This window comes from Astyanax mexicanus, chromosome 10, assembly GCF_023375975.1.
Source record: "Astyanax mexicanus isolate ESR-SI-001 chromosome 10, AstMex3_surface, whole genome shotgun sequence".
In the NCBI taxonomy this organism is placed as follows: domain Eukaryota; kingdom Metazoa; phylum Chordata; class Actinopteri; order Characiformes; family Acestrorhamphidae; genus Astyanax; species Astyanax mexicanus.
This window is the reverse complement of record NC_064417.1, coordinates 45,424,937-45,448,073: the sequence shown is the minus strand read 5'-3', so window position 1 is coordinate 45,448,073 and position 23,137 is coordinate 45,424,937. Positions and strand designations below refer to the sequence as shown.

Genomic DNA, 23,137 nt, shown 5'->3' with positions numbered 1-23,137 from the left:
TACTGGGAGGAGTTCTAATTGTTGATTGTATGTCTCAGTCCACTTTTTGAAGTGGTTTGAGAGACTGAATTTGGATCTGTTTTAAATTTGTCTCAGACGACCACCTGAAGTGGTTTGAGTGACTGAATTTGGATTGGATTTAAATGCGTCTCAGACCACCTTCTAAAGTGGTTTGGGTGATCAGATTTGGATCTGTTTTAAATTCGTCTCAGACCACCTCCTGACGTGGTTTGAGTGACTGAATTAGGATATATTTAAAATGCATTACAGGTCACCTCCTGAAGTGGTTTGTGTGACTGAATTTGTATCTGTTTTTAAATTTGTCTCAGACTACCTTATAAAGTGGTTTGAGTGACTGGATTTGGATCTGCTTTAAATTTGTTTCAGATGTGGTTTGAGTGATTGTCTCAGATGACCACCTGAAGTGGTTTGAGTGACTGGATTTGGATCTGATTTAAATTCGTCTCAGACCACCTCCTGAAGTGGTTTGAGTGCATGGATTTAAATCTGTTTTAACTGTGTCTCAGACCGCCTCCTGAAGTGATTTGAACGATTAAATTTGGATCTGTTTTAAAATCGTCTCAGGCCTACTTCTGAAGTTGTTTAAAATATCTGAATTAGGATCTGTTTTGAATGCATCTCAGACCACCTCCTGAAGTGGTTCAGTGACTGGATTTAGATCCGTTTTAAATGCGCCTCAGACCGCCTCCTGAAGTGATTTGAACGATTCAATTTGGATCTGTTTTAAAATTGTCTCAGGCCTACTTCTGAAGTAGTTTAAAGTATCTGAATTAGGACCTGTTTTGAATGCGTCTCAGACCACCTCCTGAAGTGGCTTGGTTGACTGGATTTAGATTTGATTTAAATTGGATCTAGGTGTGTTTACACTTGCACTGTACTGTGGTTCAGCCTTACCCAGATATAACTTTGATAATCAAGATAAATTAAGTGACTAAATGTAAGGGGGTCTTACAGAGTTTACTTATTTGAACTTGCTAAAAACATAAAGACCGATTTCTCAGGCAAGGAAATGAATAAAGAATCAGAATTGAGTGCTAATGTTTTATATTATCTACACTCTTTTCAGTTCCTATAGTTGAGCGGAAGGATGCTGGCCCACTTGCTGTCGTTTGGCCACTCTCTGGTGAGGAGGAAGAATGTGGACTGTCTGGAGGACTCCAAGCTGTGCCGCTGCCTCTCCACCGTGGACCTCATCGCCCTTGGGGTGGGCAGCACGCTGGGGGCTGGGGTCTACGTCCTCGCTGGGGAGGTGGCTAAGGGTGACTCTGGGCCCAGCATTGTGGTGTCGTTCCTCATAGCAGCCCTGGCTTCTGTAATGGCAGGCCTGTGCTATGCAGAATTCGGAGCCCGGGTGCCAAAGACCGGCTCGGCTTACCTGTACAGTTATGTGACTGTAGGGGAACTCCTGGCCTTCATCACTGGATGGAACCTCATCCTCTCGTATGTCATAGGCAAGTGTAACAAGCTATTGGACCAATTACGTATTGCTTTCTAATGATCTAATAATATCATGTTTTTTACTCAATAACTTACTGCAGCTTCTAGCAGCTCTCATGACTACATAATCTACGTATTAGAGAATTACGTAATATTTATTAAGAGTATTATTTAGTTATTAGATTCAAGCATTCTGTAATCTTATAAATGTAAGTTGTTGACAGTGTTTTTTCCCATTCTGAGTTTTTTCATTCATTTTTCATTAAAAGATATTTTTGTTTTTTATCTTTTGATGCAGGTACTTCCAGTGTTGCCAGAGCTTGGAGTGGAACATTTGACGAACTCATTGGAGGCCACATAGAGACGTTCTGCACAAAGTACTTCAGAATGAGCTTGCCTGGCCTGGCAGAATACCCAGATTTCTTTGCAGTTTGTCTTATCTTACTGCTTTCAGGTATTTCTTTATTTTTTTATTTAATTTTAGACATATTTGAGATTGTACTTTAGGTAAACCCCAAAAATAATATTTAATATTAAATATTATAATATATAAAACAAAAACCTTAATTCATTCAATATCTTAAATTTTTTAAACTTTTCCTTCTTTTTGATATAATTTAGATTGTATAAGAGATTCATAATAAATGGACCTAAGATAGCTTAGAATTAAATATTTTACTTTGACTTCCACTAAAAGTTAGAAGAATTTTTCCTTCTTCTGTAAATACCAAATATCATGGGACACCAACTAAGTCCACTTCATAAGCTAAAGAAAACTGCTCTCTATCCTCACATATGCATTGAATGTGGATAAGATGATTTCTATGTGGAAGTGAGTTGCTTGTTTGTTTGCATGGACAATTCTAGTTATGATCATAACCACCTGCTGTGCTGTACACTGTAGGTGGTAAGTAATGTCTTCTACAATGTACAGTATTATTAAACAAGATAACGCCTCACAACTTATAGAGGAGTGGGCATTTCCAAGCCATCTTTTAAAGTACAACACATGATCAGCTTACATAATGCTATTCCATGTCGTTTTAGAAGAGATACAGATTAAGCATCATTTTTATAAATAGAGAATATACTTCAATGTTTTGTTTTTTTTTGGACTGGTCTACTAAAAATTCTTGGTGTTGATTTGGACTGGACTACTAAAAAGTCTTTGTCTTGACTCAAACTCGACATGTCCTGGTCTTGGTCTTGACTCGAACTCAACTACTAAAAAGTCTTGGTCTTGACTCGAACTCAACTACTAAAAAGTCTTGGTCTTGACTCAAACTCAACTACTAAAAAGTCTTGGTCTTGACTCGGACTCAACTACTAAAAAGTCTTGGTCTTGACTCGAACTCAACTACTAAAAAGTCTTGGTCTTGACTCGGACTCAACTACTAAAAAGTCTTGGTCTTGACTCGAACTCAACTACTAAAAAGTCTTGGTCTTGACTCGAACTCAACTACTAAAAAGTCTTGGTCTTGAATCGGACTCAACTACTAAAAAGTCTTGGTCTTGACTCGAACTCAACTACTAAAAAGTCTTGGTCTTGAATCAGACTCAACTACTAAAAAGTCTTGGTCTTGACTCGGACTCAACTACTAAAAAGTTTTGGTCTTGACTCGGACTCAACTACTAAAAAGTCTTGGTCTTGAATCAGACTCAACTACTAAAAAGTCTTGGACTTGACTCGGACTCAACTACTAAAAAGTCTTGGTCTTGACTCGAACTCAACTACTAAAAAGTCTTGGTCTTGACTCGAACTCAACTACTAAAAAGTCTTGGTCTTGACTCGAACTCAACTACTAAAAAGTCTTGGTCTTGAATCGGACTCAACTACTAAAAAGTCTTGGTCTTGACTCAGACTCAACTACTAAAAAGTCTTGGTCTTGACTCGGACTCAACTACTAAAAAGTCTTGGTCTTGACTCGGACTCAACTACTAAAAAGTCTTGGTCTTGACTCGGACTCAACTACTAAAAAGTCTTGGTCTTGACTCGAACTCAACTACTAAAAAGTCTTGGTCTTGACTCGGACTCAACTACTAAAAAGTCTTGGTCTTGACTCGAACTCAACTACTAAAAAGTCTTGGTCTTGACTCGAACTTAACTACTAAAAAGTTTTGGTCTTGACTCGGACTCAACTACTAAAAAGTCTTGGTCTTGACTCGAACTTAACTACTAAAAAGTCTTGGTCTTGACTCGGACTCAACTACTAAAAAGTCTTGGTCTTGACTCGGACTCAACTACTAAAAAGTCTTGGTCTTGACTCGGACTCAACTACTAAAAAGTCTTGGTCTTGACTCGAACTCAACTACTAAAAAGTCTTGGTCTTGACTCGGACTCAACTACTAAAAAGTCTTGGTCTTGACTCGAACTCAACTACTAAAAAGTCTTGGTCTTGACTCGAACTTAACTACTAAAAAGTTTTGGTCTTGACTCGGACTCAACTACTAAAAAGTCTTGGTCTTGACTCGAACTTAACTACTAAAAAGTCTTGGTCTTGACTCGGACTCAACTACTAAAAAGTCTTGGTCTTGACTCGGACTCAACTACTAAAAAGTCTTGGTCTTGACTCGGACTCAACTACTAAAAAGTCTTGGTCTTGACTCGAACTTAACTACTAAAAAGTCTTGGTCTTGACTCGGACTCAACTACTAAAAAGTCTTGGTCTTGACTCGGACTCAACTACTAAAAAGTCTTGGTCTTGACTTTGACTCAACTACTAAAAAGTCTTGGTCTTGAATCGGACTCAACTACTAAAAAGTCTTGGTCTTGACTCGGACTCGACTACTAAAAAGTTTTGGTCTTGACTCGGACTCGACTACTAAAAAGTCTTGGTCTTGACTCGGACTCGACTACTAAAAAGTCTTGGTCTTGACTCGGACTCGACTACTAAAAAGTCTTGGTCTTGACTCGGACTCGACTACTAAAAAGTCTTGGTCTTGAATCGGACTAGACTACTAAAAAGTCTTGGTCTTGACTCGGACTCATCTACTAAAAAGTCTTGGTCTTGACTCGGACTAGACTACTAACAACTATTGGTCTTGACTCGAACTCAACTACTAAAAAGTCTTGGTCTTGACTTGGACTCAACTACTAAAAAGTCTTGGTCTTGACTCGGACTCAACTACTAAAAAGTCTTGGTCTTGATTTGGACTCAACTACTAAAAAGTCTTGGTCTTGATTCTGACTCAACTACTAAAAAGTCTTGGTCTTGACTCGGACTCAACTACTAAAAAGTCTTGGTCTTGACTCGGACTCAACTACTAAAAAGTCTTGGTCTTGACTCGGACTAGACTACTAAAAACTATTGGTCTTGACTCGGACTCAACTACTAAAAAGTCTTGGTCTTGATTTGGACTCAACTACTAAAAAGTCTTGGTCTTGATGCTGACTCAACTACTAAAAAATTATTGGTCTTGACTCGGACTCAACTACTAAAAAGTCTTGGTCTTGACTCGGACTCAACTACTAAAAAGTTTTGGTCTTGACTCGGACTCAACTACTAAAAAGTCTTGGTCTCGACTCAAACTCAACTACTAAAAAGTTTTGGTCTTGAATCGGACTCAACTACTAAAAAGTCTTGGTCTTGACTCGGACTAGACTACTAAAAACTATTGGTCTTGACTCGGACTCAACTACTAAAAAGTCTTGGTCTTGATTTGGACTCAACTACTAAAAAGTCTTGGTCTTGATGCTGACTCAACTACTAAAAAATTATTGGTCTTGACTCGGACTCAACTACTAAAAAGTCTTGGTCTTGACTCGGACTCAACTACTAAAAAGTTTTGGTCTTGACTCGGACTCAACTACTAAAAAGTCTTGGTCTCGACTCAAACTCAACTACTAAAAAGTCTTGGTCTTGAATCGGACTCAACTACTAAAAAGTCTTGGTCTAGATATGTCCCGGTCTTGGTCTTAATTTAGACTTAACTATTAAAAAGTCTTGGTCTTGACTCGAATTCAGCTCTAGTGGTCTTGACTACAACACTAATATTAACACAGAAACAAACAAACGATTAAAAAAAAGTTGAACTTATGTATTATCAGTTAGTTGCATGTATCTGAGTAATACCAGTGCACTGAGAAACACAGTAAAGTGTCTCATTACTGCCGTCGTATTTATGAGTTTTTATGTCAGTAGGCTTCTGTTCAGCACACAGGCCAGGACATGCCCCTGATCTGGGCAAAACATTTTCCTCAAATCCAATAAGTGAAGGTAGAACATTGTGTAAAAGGGGCAATTCACCACACTCACATGGTGAAGAGAACATATAAGGAGCTGTTGTGGGACTGAGCATGTGGTGTTCTGTCAGGATCCAAAGTAAACTGGCATCTGCACCATTTGGCTGATCCAGCAAGTCAGGTGGCATCTGTAACATTCAGTTGGCATATGGACCCACTTCACCGGTCCAAAAAATGAGTGAAATTAAATTGCTGGACTGACCTTTGTGTTGCAAGAGGACACTCTGAGGATTTCTCAGTATTTCTCTTTTTTATTTGAGCATAGTCTGGCCACTAAAACTAAGGCAGTACAGAGCGTTCATTAAGCGAAGCCACAGAAGAACTGCTTCAGGTTCCATAAAGATCCATATTTGTAACAGAGATTATTTTTTAAACAGTTTTAAATGTGATTCAATGATATTTTCCATACATATTTGATAGAATGTTTTTTTAGGGACATGCATGCCACATGATGCATAATAAATGCATTAATAAAGCATTATGAATACAAGATTCATAGAAGTGTTACCAAATTTTCTTTATTTATTTATTATCTTATAGAGTTCACAGAGTTCATAGAGTACCTGAAACATTGGTACTGTATTCTAAAACAATTTTAAAACATTAGGGACCAATAATTGAGCCTTGAGGAACACCATTAAATCACATTGACTGCTTTCTTCATTGTCTTTATTCTTTCAGGTCTTCTTTCCTTTGGGGTGAAAGAGTCAGCATGGGTCAACAAGATCTTCACAGCTGTAAATGTCCTTGTGCTGATGTTCGTCATCATCTCTGGGTTCGTCAAAGGAGATTCTTACAACTGGAACATCTCTGAAGAATCCCTTATAAACGTTACTATTGTAACAAGGTGAGAGTACAGGACACACTGTTTTAGTGCTGTAGTCCCAGTGTGTGCTGAATATGCAATGTTTAAAGGTCAGATGCAGATATTAAGTGTTTCAATGTGTAAAAAATATATAAATTTTACTGTTACCTTACTGTTGATTACAGGAATTTGTCCTACACTGAAAATGTCACCAGTGATTACGGTGCTGGAGGATTTCTGCCTTATGGCTTTGGAGGAACCCTAGCTGGTGCAGCTACTTGCTTCTATGCTTTTGTAGGATTTGACTGCATTGCAACAACAGGTATAGACGTGCTGACACTTTGAATTAACAACAGAATAACACTGAAATAACACTGACAAAAAATGTAACACACCCAGAGGGATCTGTTGGAATCGAATGACACTTTATATGTGTGTATGTACTGATGATATATGAAAGTTATTACATTATTAGAGTAAAATTCTAAGTTTAATGGGGAAAACTGTTTAATTAAAAGCCTCTACAAAACAAAATACAGTTAGGAATCCACACATACAGGTTCTCTATGGCATCCTGTTGTACGTTTGCCCACATATGTTGCAGCTGGGCCTGTAGATCCTGCTCCACACTAGTAGGTTTCTGAAGCTGGTGTCCCAGATGGTCCCATACATGCTTAATTGGTGATAAATCTTGGGAATGGGCATACTAAAGAAGTGTTGTACAATACTGGGAAACCCTTGCTGTGTGTGGGTGGGAATTATCCTGCTGAAAATTCCCAGAGCATATATTCAAGTAATATTTACTTGTAATTCTCAGTGTATTTAACAACAAATACTTTGCAACACCTTTATTCAATTAGATTTTATTCAGTGTTTCTTAGTAGATTTTACAATTATTATTTTACTTTTATTATCTACTTAGTAATAGTAATTTTGAAATTCTTTATGAATGCTTACCTGCCAAATATTTAATTTATTTTAGTATTAATTTCTGTAGGTATTAATACATGGCATATAATTTCCAAAAAAACACAGTTTTTATAATAACTTGAAAATGTGTTATTTGTATTGTTTTGTCCCAATAACGTAATGCATCTTCTTTTACCAATAAAAAAATAACAGCACAATTAACAAGATAAGGGATCAAGGATAAACCAAAATAGATATTTTAACCACATATTCAAGCTTGTTACTTAGTCTTACTTGCTGCAAAAATAAATAAATAAATAAACATACCACATCCAACAGGATTAACTGTGGACACTGTAAGAGGAAGCTGTCTGAAAGGGATGTTCGGGTGCTAACCCGGATTGTATCTAAAAAACCTAAAACCACAGCTGCCCAAATCACGGCAGAATTCAATGTGCACCTCGCACAAGATTTGCAGCAATTCATTGTGCATTATTTTTTGTCAGTGATTGTATAAATCATTTACGACTTGGTGAAAAAACATTGCAAAAAACATCATTTTAAATGTTCTGTTGATCAGGAGAGGAGGTGAAAAATCCACAGAGGGCAATCCCCATCGGTATAGTGTCCTCCCTGCTGATATGCTTCTTGGCTTACTTCGGCGTGTCTGCTGCCCTCACTCTCATGATGCCTTACTATCTCCTGGATGAGAAGAGTCCACTGCCTATGGCTTTTGAATACGTTGGCTGGGGACCTGCTAAATACGTGGTGGCAGTGGGCTCACTGTGTGCACTATCAACCAGGTAACTATCTTTCCTCAGACTTGTACTTAATGCTGTATTTAATGCAAACATGCTTTCAGGACTGATAGTGTTTAGCGTAATTCATGGGTCTGTTTATTAAGGTAAGGTGTATTTAATTAATTAGAAATTAGAAATACATAGAAATATATTTATATAATTGTCCATTCTTATGTTTGTAATTGGGTCTATTGTGGATTGATTCTTCAAAAGCTTGAATGACTCTTTGGTGGTGGTTTGTTTGAAAGAGTAAAAAACATACATGGCCTTGTGTGGCTTGGAGTTGTTGTTTCAGATCTCTTTCAGAACAAAAAATTAAAGCATGTCTGGTGTCTTTCTTTGTTTCCTGGTGAGTGAAATCAGATTCACTAACGCAGTGTTTCTTTAACCTTGTCCTGGAGGCACCCTGCTCTGCACATTTTAGGCCAGGTTCATACTACATGATTTTAGGCCCAATTTTCCATTTTTTTCCTCAACTTGTTTTGGAAATTGCCTAAAAAAATAACCATTTGATTGATCTGGCTTGGTCAGTGGTTTAGTCTTAATGTGTAAAGGTTAAAAGACATCACCTGATGGTTGACTGATTGATGGCTGACGCCTTACAGCCCTGATAAACATCTATTATATTTGAAATCAGGACCTGTTGTGGACTTTAAATCCAGTATTAACCATTTTCACATCCATATTCATTTTCCGTTCTGTATATATTTCCAGTCGATCAACTAATTAAATAGCTTGTTTTGCTTACTTCTTACAGAACATCAATTTTAAAAGAAAAAAAGTGTATTAAGACGTACTTGTGGTGAAATATCTCGTGACAAAAATATGGCATGTAGTGTAAAAAACTTTTTATTGTGAATTGTTTGCCTGGTTGTGATTGCCAGTAAACTTCAGAACTAAATTGATTCGCTCTGAAAGAAAGAGGTTGAGTGTATTTCCTGTCCACAGAGAACATCGACTGATCTTCTGACCCCTTGTCGCTGATCTGACTGATAGTGTAGTGTGCAATCCACATTGGCTACCTAACTCTTTTTTTTTTGTATTTCGCCATCTCAAACTAATTAACACTGTCAGATTAAAATTAATTGAGTCTTTAAAAATCCTCTGCACACCCAAGGGCAGCTGAGGCTGAAATCTGATTATGTTTGAGCTCCATTGTTCAACAGTTTCTCATAAATTTGCACCAGGAGCATGATGGAAAATAATCTCTAAAGGAATGTAGTTGTGACCCTGCAAGATTTTTGGCCTTTGCAGAGTAATGACAGATTGCCTTTAGATGTGCCTTAGAGAGAGTTCTAGTTTTGCTTTTGTAAGACATTTTCTACAGTATGGTTGGCATTAAAGATTCACCATCAAAAGACTATTTTCCTTTCTTCTTGGGTTTATCTGCTTTGAGATCAACTGTTCTTCAATTGGGTTCAACAACCTTCTGGGCTGGAGAGCTACTAGTCTGTAGCACCCCATTCCATTACACTTCATCTTCCAAAACAGATTTTTTTTTGTGGCCCAACAGGTAATGGCTTGGACAATATCTGACCTGTGGCCAAACTTAATTGCCGACCCCTGCTATAAGGTGTATAATGTACAATTATCTGATGGAAATCCCAAAAATGTGAATATGAGGGTGCTTCCAGGACCAGGATTGAAATACACTGCACCATTGGTTGTGGATTAAACTTTAAAAAATAAAGCTTGTGCTGTAGAACAACTGGATTTTAATATCCAGAATGGTCAATCCCAGCCAACATGCTCAAGTGGGGCTCACTTAGATGGAATGTGGGCTTGGTGGTTTCCAAGTGGGTTCCATGGGCTCTGAGTGGGTTTGTACAGGTGTTTTTATCCAAATGGGACCCAAATGGGCTTCACAAATGGCCCCACTTTAATCTCACATGGGTTCTGGACAGGACTAGGCCCCATGTGCAGTGTACAACCCAGATGGGGCCCATGTTTAACCCTCCTGGTCCCATCACTGACCGTGATGGGGCCCATTACTGACATACTGTACATCTGTGGGGCTCGTTCTGGTTCCCAGCTGGAATGGCCATAGACCAGGCCTCACATGAGCATGTTGTTTGGGTATCTGCTAACCAATGTATTCTCACACTCTGTTATTTTATTAACAAACAGATATCAGAGAGATAACTGTCATGATTCATGACCTTCAAAGATGACCCAGGAACAAAAAAAAGACACCAAGACTGCATGACCACATCCTTAAAATGTCACTTAGTTATATATCAAGACCAGATCTGAATTATCTACCAATATTAACCAATAGGGGTGGAACAAAATATCAATATGGCGATGTATCATATTATTTACTCATTATGTTTGCAATTCATTATTAATACTTCAAATAGATCAAATATCAATATTTTTATTGAAACAGAGGCGCACTAATGCTTAATTTACACTGCCCTCACACTAACATGCCACATGTGGGCGTTACAAAGGCATTCCCTCCGTCGTCCAATTAAATTGTTTTAATAGATGGGAAATTGTAAAAGTTTTATTTCCTATGAACTATTGAATATAAATGTACTGTATATTAATAAATATAAATGTTTGATTTAGCTTCGTAACACTGTCTAGCGAGCTGCGTATAGGCTAACAAAAGCAAACTGTTCCAATTAAATTATATATTAATATTTTCAAAACCCACCAGAGACCCGAAACAATCTCTACAAGTCCCTGTAAATCAGCAGGGATTGATCATAAAGGACAGGAAAACCTGAAACTGTAATGGTTAGCCTTTCTTCCATGCTTCTCTGGAAGGATTGAAAGAGGAAATAAATGATTTCATACACTGCACTGAGGACACGTATCAGGCAAACACCTGCTCTCTGATTGGATAGATGCATTGCGTTGGAAGAATTAATTTCCACAACTTTCACCTCGATTGAACTTTTCATCGCATTGTATCCTCTGGAGTCGACGCATCAGACCCATAATGCACCAAACAAAGCCAATGTTTTTCATTGATAATTTATTGGGATATGTCGCTGTGCGTTGTCGCGACTGAGCAATGTAAATGCAGTATAAGACTCGCCCACTAATTAGACCTTAATCTAAAGCTAGTGCATCATTACTCCACATGGTGGCGCTAATCAAATATTGGTTGTAAAATTCTGTGAAACTGACACCAATAAATCAGTAATTCCTGGTATTTGCCTATTTAGGAGTATTTTATCTTCGTCAGTAACACAGATGCTGTGAATTATCGTAGAGAATTGTCTTGCGATATCGATATAGAGTATCACAGAATCACATTTATCGTGATAATATTGTATTGTAAGACATCCTGTGATTCCCACCCCTATTATAACCAATGCACACCAACCAATATAATTCATAGGATGTGATTTTAGGGATGTGGTCTTTAGCATGCACTGTAATTGCTGTAATTGAAATGCTCTGTGGTGGCTGGTGCGGTGGGTTTCCTGACTAACGTGTTGGTCCAATGCATGTCTCTGCTCCATCCTGTGCAGTCTGCTGGGCTCCATATTCCCAATGCCACGTGTAATCTATGCTATGGCAGATGATGGGGTGCTTTTCAAAGTGTTAGCCCGAATCAATCCTAAGACGAAGACCCCAGTTATTGCCACAATGACCTCCGGTGTAGTTGCAGGTGAGAGCTGGGGGTAAAACTTGCTGTGTAAAACTGGCTACATGTTCCACCAGGCAAATGTGAAGGTTCATATTTAGGTTATCATTGAGCTATTTTTAAAATTGGCTAAAAAAGTAGCTAAAAATCAATATAATTTTCAGTTTAATCTAAACACAGTTCCTGATTTTGGCGATGAGCTGCTCGTTCACAGTTGCCTGTGGTTTCTCATATGTTTAAAACTGTTAAAATGCTTGTGTTTGAACCATGACCCCTTTTTTGTCCCCAGCCTGTTGGGCTGCATGTTTCCGCTGCCCCGCATTCTGTTTGCCATGGCGCGGGATGGCATACTGTTCAGGTTTCTTTCCAAACTGAATAAGCGTCAGTCACCAGTGGCTGCCACCATGGCGGCGGGCACTACCGCGGGTAAGCTCCAAGGGAGAGAGGCCTGGCACGGCCTGCTGTCTCCCTGTGTGTTAGCCTGGGTGGCGGTGTAGCCCGTGCATGCTTGGGCTTGTGATGGTGGTGGTGGATGCATGCTTGTGGTCTGGTGGTGATGGTGGTGGTGGTGATAGTAATCTAGATGATCTAGATGGTGCTAGTCTTGGGAATTCCTGTCTTTTTCTTGTTTTTAGCCATTTAATTCAACACAGGTTGGAGTCTTTAACTCGATTAAGTGACCTGTTTTGCTCTTTTACAGCCGATTTTAAATCTTTGCTCTATGGATCAACGATGGACCAACAGAAATGGTCCAAATTATGTTTAAAAACAGTTAATGGAACAGTTCAGTTCATAATTCTTGCATGAACAATGAAAAACAAATAGCATAATGTGAAGTACATCATGCTAAATCATACCTGTTAGCTTCTAAACATTGTTAGCAGCATTAGCATCAGGCCTACGACTGAGGAGATAAAAGGTTTGGATTGGACAGCTTGGATTTGGGAACGCTGAGGTAAAGTGAGCTAAATCAGAAAGATAAAGAGTGAAATCAGATTTCGGCACTGCTATGTTGCCGAATTCAGCACCCCCACCATAAAAAGCACTCCCTCACGGGAGAAGCTGCAGGTGACATGACTATTTTTCCTTATTTCTTAGGAGTCAGCGTAGCTTATAACAGCATCTTTGCTATTTTTATTCTCTAAAAACAGGTTAAAGCCAAGAAGACGAACATGCGCACTTCCGAGAGGGGGTGCTTTTCCTGGCAGGGGTGCCGAATTCGGCACAACACCAGCATTACTAGTGATAGGGGGAGTCCTAATGGGTGGTTTGGGTAGTTGGCCTTGTAAATTGGGGTGAACATAAAGGGATGAAAATAAAAAAGAAGAAAATGTGAAATTATGGAACCAAAGTGTTCATGTTTTTAGTCAAGTTATAGTTTTAGTCAATGGTTTGGATCTTTTTCTCTAAGGCTGCTTTCACACCTGAAAGTCCGGACCGTGGTCCGAACCAAGGTTCATGTGTTTGCTACATTGTATATATTTGGTCTGCTTATTTTTGTTTTCACACTGCAGTTTAGAGAGCGCACCAAAGATACTCCTACATGTGTGATACTCCTACATCCTTTCATCATCACTTACGTATCGATGCGTTTTCCTTAACTTGATGCTGATTGGTTTTAGAAGGACGTGCGTCTGACGTTGGCGTGTTGATCATTCAGCGGGTGGGTCATTCAGTGGGAAGCTTTTCCAGGATGAGGAATAAAATTAATAAACAGATTAATTTTGAGGTTTTTATGCCAGCAGCAGCAAATTCAGGCAAAGGTTAGTTTAAATTCTCTAGGTTAGTTCAAATTCGCCAAACGAACGTGCTTGTCCTGAAGCAACTGTATCCATGGCTCATTTTTCCTGTATTTCTGGTTATTTTTCTTCTTTTGCTGCCATTGCTGAGGAACGCCTTCTCAGCTTTCCGTAATTGGTCAGAAAGTTTGAACCATCCAGAAAAGCGCTTTCACACTGCAGGAGAACCGGACCATGGTTCAGAAGATCCGGCTCGAGACCACCTCTCTTGGTCGGACCAAAATCTGGTCCTTTGGTCTGGACCGTGGTTCGCTGCCCCTTTCACACCTGCTGCTTTGGTTCGGACCAAACTAAAAAGTCTGAAAGTCTGGACCAAACGAGGCAGGTGTGAAAGCATCCTTAGTCTTTAAATAAATCTAACTTTATCTAAATTAAAATTTAGTCAGCGTTCGTCTTTGTTAGAGTGACAGTATTACACTAGCCTTGAGTTGATTGTTCCTATAGAATCAGATTAGTTTAACATGCCAGTTCTGAACTTGGGTCGGATACAGTTCTATGTAGTCTCAGCTGTAGAGAACAGTGGATATTGGAGGCTTTGATGGCAGCAGGGGTGAGTTCGGTGCATGTTGAAAGACTGTCCGCAGCTGGATGTAGGCTGGAGGCTAGAGTGGATATAAAGCCCCGGGCTGAGGATTTCAGGGGGTGCAGCTCTGGTTCAGGAGGCCACTGTGATTGTCGTGAGTTGAGGCCATATATGATCACTCAGAGTTTATTAGTGTACAGTGAGGACCTGCTGAGCGGAAGTTTGGGCACCTGTATCAATGCACTGGAGTCATGCTGCATGTCTGGAACTGTTTATTACATTATAACACCACTGAGTTCCCATCCTGTCTTTAGATCAGCCTGTGGTGTTAGATTCTATAATCTGATAATGTCTTACTATAGAACTGATGTTAAACAACAATGTTATTAGGGACTGTTTATTAATAATAACTATGAATAGAATTTAATGTTCTAAATGTCCTTTTTAATGAATACACACTCTCTCCTTTGATATTGTTCTACATTGTAAATTAATATGGATAAGGAATCATGTAGTAACTTAAATAAAGTGTTAAACAAATCAAAATACTCTGTGAGGCATTTAGGTGCTCTTACCTGAGGTGTTGTTAACTTGCGGTTTCTGAGGCTGGTAACTCTGATAAACTGGTGCGGCCTGATGAGAGCCAGTTTCATCATAATGTTTTTAATGATCTTTTTGACTCCACTTAAGAATACTTTCAAATTTCTTCAAATGTTTTACATTGACTGACCTTCATTTCTTAAAATTATTTTATTCCTTAGTTGAGTAGCTCTTGCTTCTCATAATATGGATTAGAACATTACTCAAATAGAGCTATTCACTGTATACCTGTAACTCTACCTCTTCACAACTTTACAACTGATGCTCTCAAACACATTAAGAGACAAGAAATTCAAGTAATTAACTCTTGATGAGTTCAGCACAGCTGTTAACTGAAAGCCTGAATTCCAGGTGACTCTACCTCATAAAGCTGACTGAGAAAAACCTCTAAACAAGAGGTGGTGGAATCTAAAATATAAACCATATTCTGGTTTGTTTAAGAAATTTTGTTCATATATTGGATGACTTAATCTACAATGCAGAAAAATCCAACATTTGTGTCCAAACCTTTGACTAATATTGTAATTAAAATTGACATTAGTACAGTAATTATGATATTCACTTCACCTTCAGTTAACTTCAATTTAACTTTAGCAGTAATTGTTGATAATGTAAAAGAAAATACACACATTTAAATAAAGTAAATTGTGTGTATCAGTGCATCAGTGTTTTACAGTGTAAGTGCTTATGTATTGTGTAATAATGACAACATGACTAACACTACTTTTTAAATAATATACACATTTTAAATGGATTTAAACCTTCAGTTTATTTTAGACCTTCAGTTATTTAGAGCTTTTTTAATGTATGCATTAAAAAATGAATGGTACAATGTACAGCAAAATCATATTTATTTTTAATTTATTTAATATTTTTTTATTTTATTAATTTTTATTAATCTGAAATAGTAAAGGTTTTAAAATGACTAACTGAAAAAAAATTACTCTTGCATGTTGTTCTTTGTATCATCAGCTGTACATGTGTGTGTGTGTCATATTGTCTGTCTTAAAGCTGTGTGATACAAGTTTACTGTTCTGAAACCCCTGATTATGATTTTCATTATCTAAAGGCTTGCTGTCTTTAATTTGCTGCTTTAAAAAGTGGAGATAATCTGTTTTGTATTGTGTTCCTGTGAAAAATGAACCTGATTCACCAAAATCTTTCTAAGAATGTTTCTTAATTAGTTCTCTAGAAAATTCCTGACAAAAAGTCAACAGCAGATTGATGATTCATGATGATGGTTTTAAACCACAGACTTGCTCACAGCTCTGATATTATAATGGCTGATCCCACTGTCTTCATAAACACTTTTCAGATAAGAAAACACTGGTGAATGCCAGAATCTGAAAATCTGTAAATGAGTTTGAGGAAGACATTCATTCTTAAGAACAGTTTGTGAATTGCCTGTCCTTAAATAACACTTATGTTTTATTACAAAGAATCTGTTTTATTTGAGACAATGCAACAAATGTTGAATAACATTTAAATAGCATTTTTAAAAATCTGCTTTAAATGATGCATTTTTTTCTTTATGTTAAAATAATCTATTAAAAACCGATTGTTTTTTGCTGAACTGGGACGGGTTTCCCAAACGATTCTTCGCAATAAGATGATTATTAGATACTTAAGAGAGCTTCACACTGAGCACTCTCTTTCTCTCTCTACATGTTAAGACAGTTCTAATGCTAAGATGCTTTTGGGAAACTGGGCCCTGTTTTTTTACAATTATATTATATTAAAAATATGTGTTTTATGTTTTTATTTTTAGCGTTTCTATTTTAGCATTCTCTATTTTGCAATAAGGTAAAATTTCTCTATCTAATTTATTATGCTGTGTGTAAATCAACCCCACAGCTATCATGGCTTGTATTTTTGACCTGAAAGCCCTGGTGGATATGATGTCTATTGGAACCCTGCTGGCGTACTCTCTAGTAGCTGCTTGTGTTCTTATTCTCAGGTAAGTGTGTGATTTTACTGCACTCTGCAAAACAGTAAAGTTATTCAAAAGCAGTGTGTAAGACTGGTGGAGGAGAACATGCCAAGATCCATGAAAACTGTGATAAAAAACAGGGTTATTCCATCAAATATTGATTTCTGAACTCCTAAAATGTGATTTCTTTGCATTATTTGAGGACTGAACGCTCTGCATCTTTTTGTTATTCCAGCTATTTCTAATTTTCTGCAAATATATGCTCTAAACGACAATATTTTTATTTGGAATTTGGAAGCAATGTTGTCTGTAGTTTATAGAATAAAACAATGATGTTCATTTTACTCAAACATAAACCTAGAAATAGCAAAATCAGAGAAACTGATTCAGAAACTGAAGTGCTCTCTTAATTTTTTCCAGAGCTGTATAGAATTTTATTGATCTTTTATTATCAATTTATCACATAGAACAGGGGTTCTTTACCGGTCTCAGTCCGGGACCCACATTTTCTCATGGTCATTAAGTTGTGACCCCCTTTTATAGAATTTAAACCAAATAAATAAATAGACATACACATGCAAAGTAAATTTAAGACCAATTTTAGAGGAAATATATAAAAGTTTTTCAGTGTATCTAGTTTATATATTAATTCTATGTGATCTATTGAATTGATTTGATATTAATAGGCGCACATGCTCAACAAACCTGTGAGCCGCTGTAGCTATACAACGTTGGGCAGGCTGAAGGATACGCCCCCATGTTGCAGTGATTTTATTGGATTAGGCCTATGATGTAATCAACTGAATACAACTATTGTGTAAGCCTGTGTGCTTTCTGCTTTCTCTTACTGCTACATTTCCCCAAGTCGTAAAAACGCTCCCTGTACAAACAAACAGGAATTCTAAGAATCTGTAGGGCGTCGACCTGAAAACACGCCCCTCTGGTACACAGACACCAAGAGCCCTTTCAGTAGCAGCGGCGGCGGCGGCAGCAGCAGCAGCAGGTACGAGCGGGACAGGCTATCTGAGTTATGCAGTCTCTGCGTTCTGAACATGAAAACCTGCTCACTAATAGAGCTACAGCTCAGCCCACCACAAAACAAACACCAGACCCTGGAGTCTGCCTACCTGAACCTGCCCCAGCCCACAAACAGCCACCAGTAAACCACGTAAACATGTTTAGAGGTTTAAATTACTTTATTTGTTATCTTTAAAACCCCTAGAGGTGTTATTAATTTCACTTTGCACTACCACTTAAATGTTATATCATAAATACGAACTGTAATTATCGTTATATAAAGTTATGTAATCATTTATTACATAAATATAATACATAACGAGTTACGTTTCTATTCAAGCTTCGTTTCAGTGTTTCAGGTAATGACAAAAAAAAGAAAGAAAAAAAACAAGGAAAATTGTTGATGAACGTTTTTTTTAAATCAAGCCAATCCTTGGAAAGTTTAGATCAAATTTAATCACAGAAAAATGTAAGCTTTTTTTTTTTACTAACAAACAAAAATTAAATATTAACATATTAATATAATAATATCTTAACCCTTGTGTAGTGTTCGGGTCTGTGAGAGGACCCGTTTTCATTTTTAATCAAATGATACTAAAAAAATATTTTTTCTAACTCAAACTCATTGGCATTGGCTCATTTTTTGTGAAAAACATATATCAAAACACATTTTCCATAAACACATACTGTACACTCCCCCCCACCCCCACCCCCTCCAACCATTTATATTACATACAGTATGTTTGGCCAAGGGTAATAAACATTGCTTCATTTGTAAATTTGAAACTAAACAAATTTTCTACTCATATCTTGAGTTTAATTCATTTTCTTTTACATTTTATTAAAAAAACTAATAAAAAAAAGAGTAGCACTTTTTGAAAGAAATGTAACATAAGAAAGGTAAAGGGCAAATATTAACCATGTAAGCTGTTTATATTGCTTGCAGTTTAGGTGAAGCAAGCATGTGTAAAGCATTTTAATATGAAATTGATTAATTTTGCTGAATTAAATACAAGTAACAAAGTTATTGAGTAACAAAAATATGAACACCACACAAGGATTAAATCAACTAGGGTTAAACTATTTCTCCAAATATATATATATAGGCCAAAAGTCATGGGATAATTGTATGTACACTTTATCATTAAGCGTTACTTCAAGGGATGTCTTGGGAGCACCAATCCTGTAAACTAGCACTAACAGTGGACAGTGTAGTGCAGTGAGTGGAATCCATGCCAACAGACAAGCAACTCTGGTAGAAATCACATCCAGGGTTATTCCAGGGGACACAATACTAGTTCCTTTCCCATGACTTTTGGCCTGTTCTGTTTTACGAGTAGGTTCATATTTTTGTTGCAGCATAAACATATTTCTCTCCTGTTCACTGAGCAAGCAACAGTGAGCTAAATACATTAATGAGTTTATTTTAACTTATTTTTAGTGTATTACTCATCGTTTCCAGCTTTAGCTACAGTAAGAATTGTGCAACATCACTGCCGGCAAAAGAAACTGTACAGGTTCAAAATATAAAGCATGCATGGGCATTAAAGCATGCATGGACATTAAGATTTCAAGAGTGTACCTTAAACGTGCACCACATTTATTTTAAATATATAGATATGTCTATTTTTATCATTTAAAAAAAGCAAAAGTCTTGAAATTTTACATATTTTGCAAGACATTTTAGAATAAATAAAGCATTTCGAACTAATGATTTTATCATATTGGAATAGTATTGGACTTTGGATCCTTTAAGACATAATAATGTCATAGTAAATTCATGTAAAATCATGATTTAGGGTTACCTTTAAGTTCATAGCTCCAGAAATAAACCTAAAATAAGTACATTTTTGATGCCAACCTTCAGTTTGGTTGATATGATGGCCCACATTTTGAGAAAAAATTTTTTTTCACCATAATTATATTAAAAATTACATACATTAATTATTTACTTACTCTTTAAACACTTCTTTTTTACATTTTCTTTGTTTTTACATTTTTTTTTACATTTTTTACATTTTCTCAAGCAACGAACGGGGAAAAAAATTCCACCCCAGTCGAGCAAAGAGCACTGCAATATACAGTACTTTTCTGTGTATATACCCATTTGAAATAAATGAACAGCCATCAATCTAAAAGGAGACAGGTAAAGAAATAGCACATATGAAATGTATAAAAAAAACTAAAGAAGCTGTTAGAACTTCTTTTCCAGAAACTAAGAAATTCCAGAAATTATAAGTTATGGTTTCCGTAAATAGGATGCAGTTTTTTCCAGATCTTCCAAAATTTATTAAAAAGGGATAAGAGCAGAAATCTGCGTTATCCACGAGACAACTGTGGGAAGCTGGGGAGTTGATCACTTCAGCAAGAAGCATTTTTATGCAAGAAATAAACAAATAGTCAACAAAGAATTGTCTTGAGTGTGAATGATAAACTGTAGCTATTTTATCACCTATTGGTGATGCCCTACTGTGCTATTATATTTTAATTCTGATATTTACAGTTTTATGGTGTTTTTTTCTGTATTTTTGGCGATAGTTTGTGATTAGCTACAGTAACTACACTCTATTATGTCTGAATGTCAGGGTTCAGGATGTGTGAAGACTGTTAGCATTAGCATACCCAGCTCTATATTTGCTGATAATCAGGTCCTGTGTTTCAGGTATCGTCCGGACTCAGTGCTGGAGGGCAGCAGGATGAATAAAGATGGAGAGGAGGTGAGGGAGTCGGAGCTGACCGAGTCTGAGTCTCATCTGAACAGTCTGAAGGATGGAGAGATGACCCTGCAGACAATCCTCCACCCGTCAAAACAGCCCACCACAGCCTCCTCCACCGCCGTCAACATGGCCGTCGGAGTTATTGGTAGGAATCATGAATTTTACCACAGTTTTACCCCTAATAAAAACCTGAAACATATGAGTTAGACTCAGGGGATCTAACGTAGCATTCAGAAGTTTAAAGAGTCACTTCTACAACAACAGACAGAGAGAGAGAGAGAGAATGCTGTCAGTATTCATATTAGATGGCTTTGTCCTTCAAATTTGGGGTCAAATCCAGAGACAAATAAGAAATTACAATTAATTGTAACTATAACAAATTAATTAGCATGATAATTGTTTTAATACAATAAGTAATAGTAATGAATTGGTGGTTATCATTCAAAAAACCAAATACTGTTAATACATTATTAAATATAACATACAAGTACTTTCTAGTAACTAATCTCAAGCAGTTCTCTGTGGTCTGTTATGCTCTGTAAGTTTTTAGATAATAATCAATAAGGCTGCAAAGATAATTGGGCAATATTAGGCAAGCAATATAAAAAGATTGCAGGTCCTTCCCATCCTGTGCATCAGCTTTTTCAGCCACAATCAATCAATCAATCAATCAATCAATCAATCAATCAATCAATCAATCAATCAATCAATCAATCAATCAAATACAGTCATTAATAAAGTGACAAGTGATTATTTTTTTAAATGACAATATGTGTCAAATGAAAATGGTCACTCTAATGCAAAAAAAAAAAAAAAAATTGTCATTATGTGAATCTGGCAGTTTTTGTGTTTTGTGTCAAAATGTAATGATATATGGCCCAATAGAAATGCTCCAAAATTATATGACAAAAATAAAGGTTTACTGAAGTATTTTTACATTTCTATTATTTCTACTTTACTTTCTTGTGGAGATGTAAGATTTTTGCATGACTGTACCTGTAATGCTACAGAGGCAGTATGCAAATGCAAGTCTTTTGCTCCATTACAAAAATTAACAAACACTAAGACAGTAAAACAAACACTAAAAAAACAAAGACTATAATACAAACAAAGGACTAACAAGAAGACTTATAAATGAACAAATAAAGAAACAAACAAACCAGTGATAACAGACCAGAAACTTTTCAGACAAAAACACGGCAGGACTGAGCCTCAAACAAACAGCAATCAAACAGCTAGTCAGGGCGAACACAACAGCACCACAGAGAACAAATGAACACATGGGATATAGATATAAAAACTGGGAGACTGGGAACACCTGGGGAAGGAAACAAGGGGGCAGGGTAGCAAATAGGATAGATGGGAATACTAATGACTGGGTGTGGCTAGGGCGGAGATAAGACAGAAACAAAACAGAGCCATGTTTACATGGCAAGGAAATCAAAACAGACTCAGAAAAAGAGAAACAGACAGAAAAGCAGGACATTTTATTTGTATTATAAAATTAAATATATACTGGACATTCTGTCACACAGATGCTGAAATGTATGTTCTGTTTCTGTAGTTATTACAGTGTGTGTGATCAGTGCTATCACTACACATTACGGACTGGCCATCCTCGCCATGGTGCCCTGGGTGCTTGGAACTCTCGCAGCATCTTTTGTTGTGTTTTTTGTTTGCATCATCCTGATCTGCAGACAGCCCCAGACCAGCAAGAAGGTGTCCTTCATGGTGAGTGTACTGCTAGCTGATTTATGAGCAGTGGAGTACAGGTTATTCATTTGTTAAGAAATTAAAAAACTTTCCCTCAGCGTAGATGTTTGTCCACCAGCACAGAAAAGTAGCATTTGAAGCTATGAAGCTAATGTAGCTAACAAACGTATACTGTTGTAATGTTAATGTATGTCTCTGATGTGTTTGAAAGCTTGATCATGAATCCTGTGTATGCTATATGTGGTAATTATTAGAATGACTGTAAACTGAAGCCACAATGCTAATGTACCTAATCAATATGTACATTTCAAGCCTATATGATCACATGCAACACTGGTGAAAAGTTTGGACACGCCTCTTCTCACTTAATGTGTTTTTTTTTTCTTTTTATGACACATTTGTACATTGTAAATTTAAAGGAGAACTCCAGTGTAAAATGGACTTTTGTTGTAGTAAAACATGATAAAAAAAGTACTTAGCTTTGATGAATAGTACACCTCCGTTCTATTAGATCCAGAAATTTTAATAGTTTGTCCAAACACCCTTCAGACTGGGTGATACGGGGCATAATTTGCCCTGATAAATCACTTTTTACACTGTTATCCAGCTCAAAGTAGCTCCACACCTCCTTACTAGAATCCGGAGAGCCCTGACATTTAAAACGATGCATTAATAACTTAAAAAGTGCACAAGAAGCTTATTAAAAACCACTGTTTACATCCCATAATGCTAGCTTAAGCTCCGAGCGCCGCTATTACTGATCTGAAAATAACATAGACATATATACATAGACTCTGCATAGCCTGCCTCCTGGCTCCGGCTGCTATGCTATGCTGAGTCTATGTATGTCTATATGTCTATGTTATTTTCAGTTCAGTAACGGCGTTATGGGATGTAAACAGTTGTTTTTAATGAGCTTCTTGTGCACTAAGTTATTAATGCCTCGTTTTAAATGTCAGGGCTCTCCGGATTCTAGCAAGGAGGCGTGGAGCTACTTTGAGCTGGATAACAATGTAAAA

The 23,137-nt window shown here is 37.1% G+C and overlaps 1 protein-coding gene across 2 annotated transcripts in view; it reads left to right on the top strand.

Moving 5' to 3' along the window:
- slc7a2 (solute carrier family 7 member 2) overlaps positions 1–23,137 on the top strand; it is a 34,424-nt gene that overhangs the window by 5,365 nt on the left and 5,922 nt on the right. The window contains exons 2-10 of one of the 2 annotated variants that reach the window (XM_022684216.2): positions 1,088–1,472; positions 1,757–1,912; positions 6,383–6,548; positions 6,692–6,828; positions 7,996–8,218; positions 12,109–12,245; positions 16,596–16,698; positions 20,351–20,550; positions 21,970–22,136. In XM_022684216.2, coding sequence (XP_022539937.1) covers positions 1,109–1,472; positions 1,757–1,912; positions 6,383–6,548; positions 6,692–6,828; positions 7,996–8,218; positions 12,109–12,245; positions 16,596–16,698; positions 20,351–20,550; positions 21,970–22,136 — 1,653 coding nt within the window. In that variant the 5' untranslated portion in view covers positions 1,088–1,108. Of the gene's footprint in view, positions 1–1,087; positions 1,473–1,756; positions 1,913–6,382; positions 6,549–6,691; positions 6,829–7,995; positions 8,219–11,703; positions 11,844–12,108; positions 12,246–16,595; positions 16,699–20,350; positions 20,551–21,969; positions 22,137–23,137 lie in introns of both variants that reach the window. The other variant, XM_022684215.2, reaches the window with a different exon arrangement.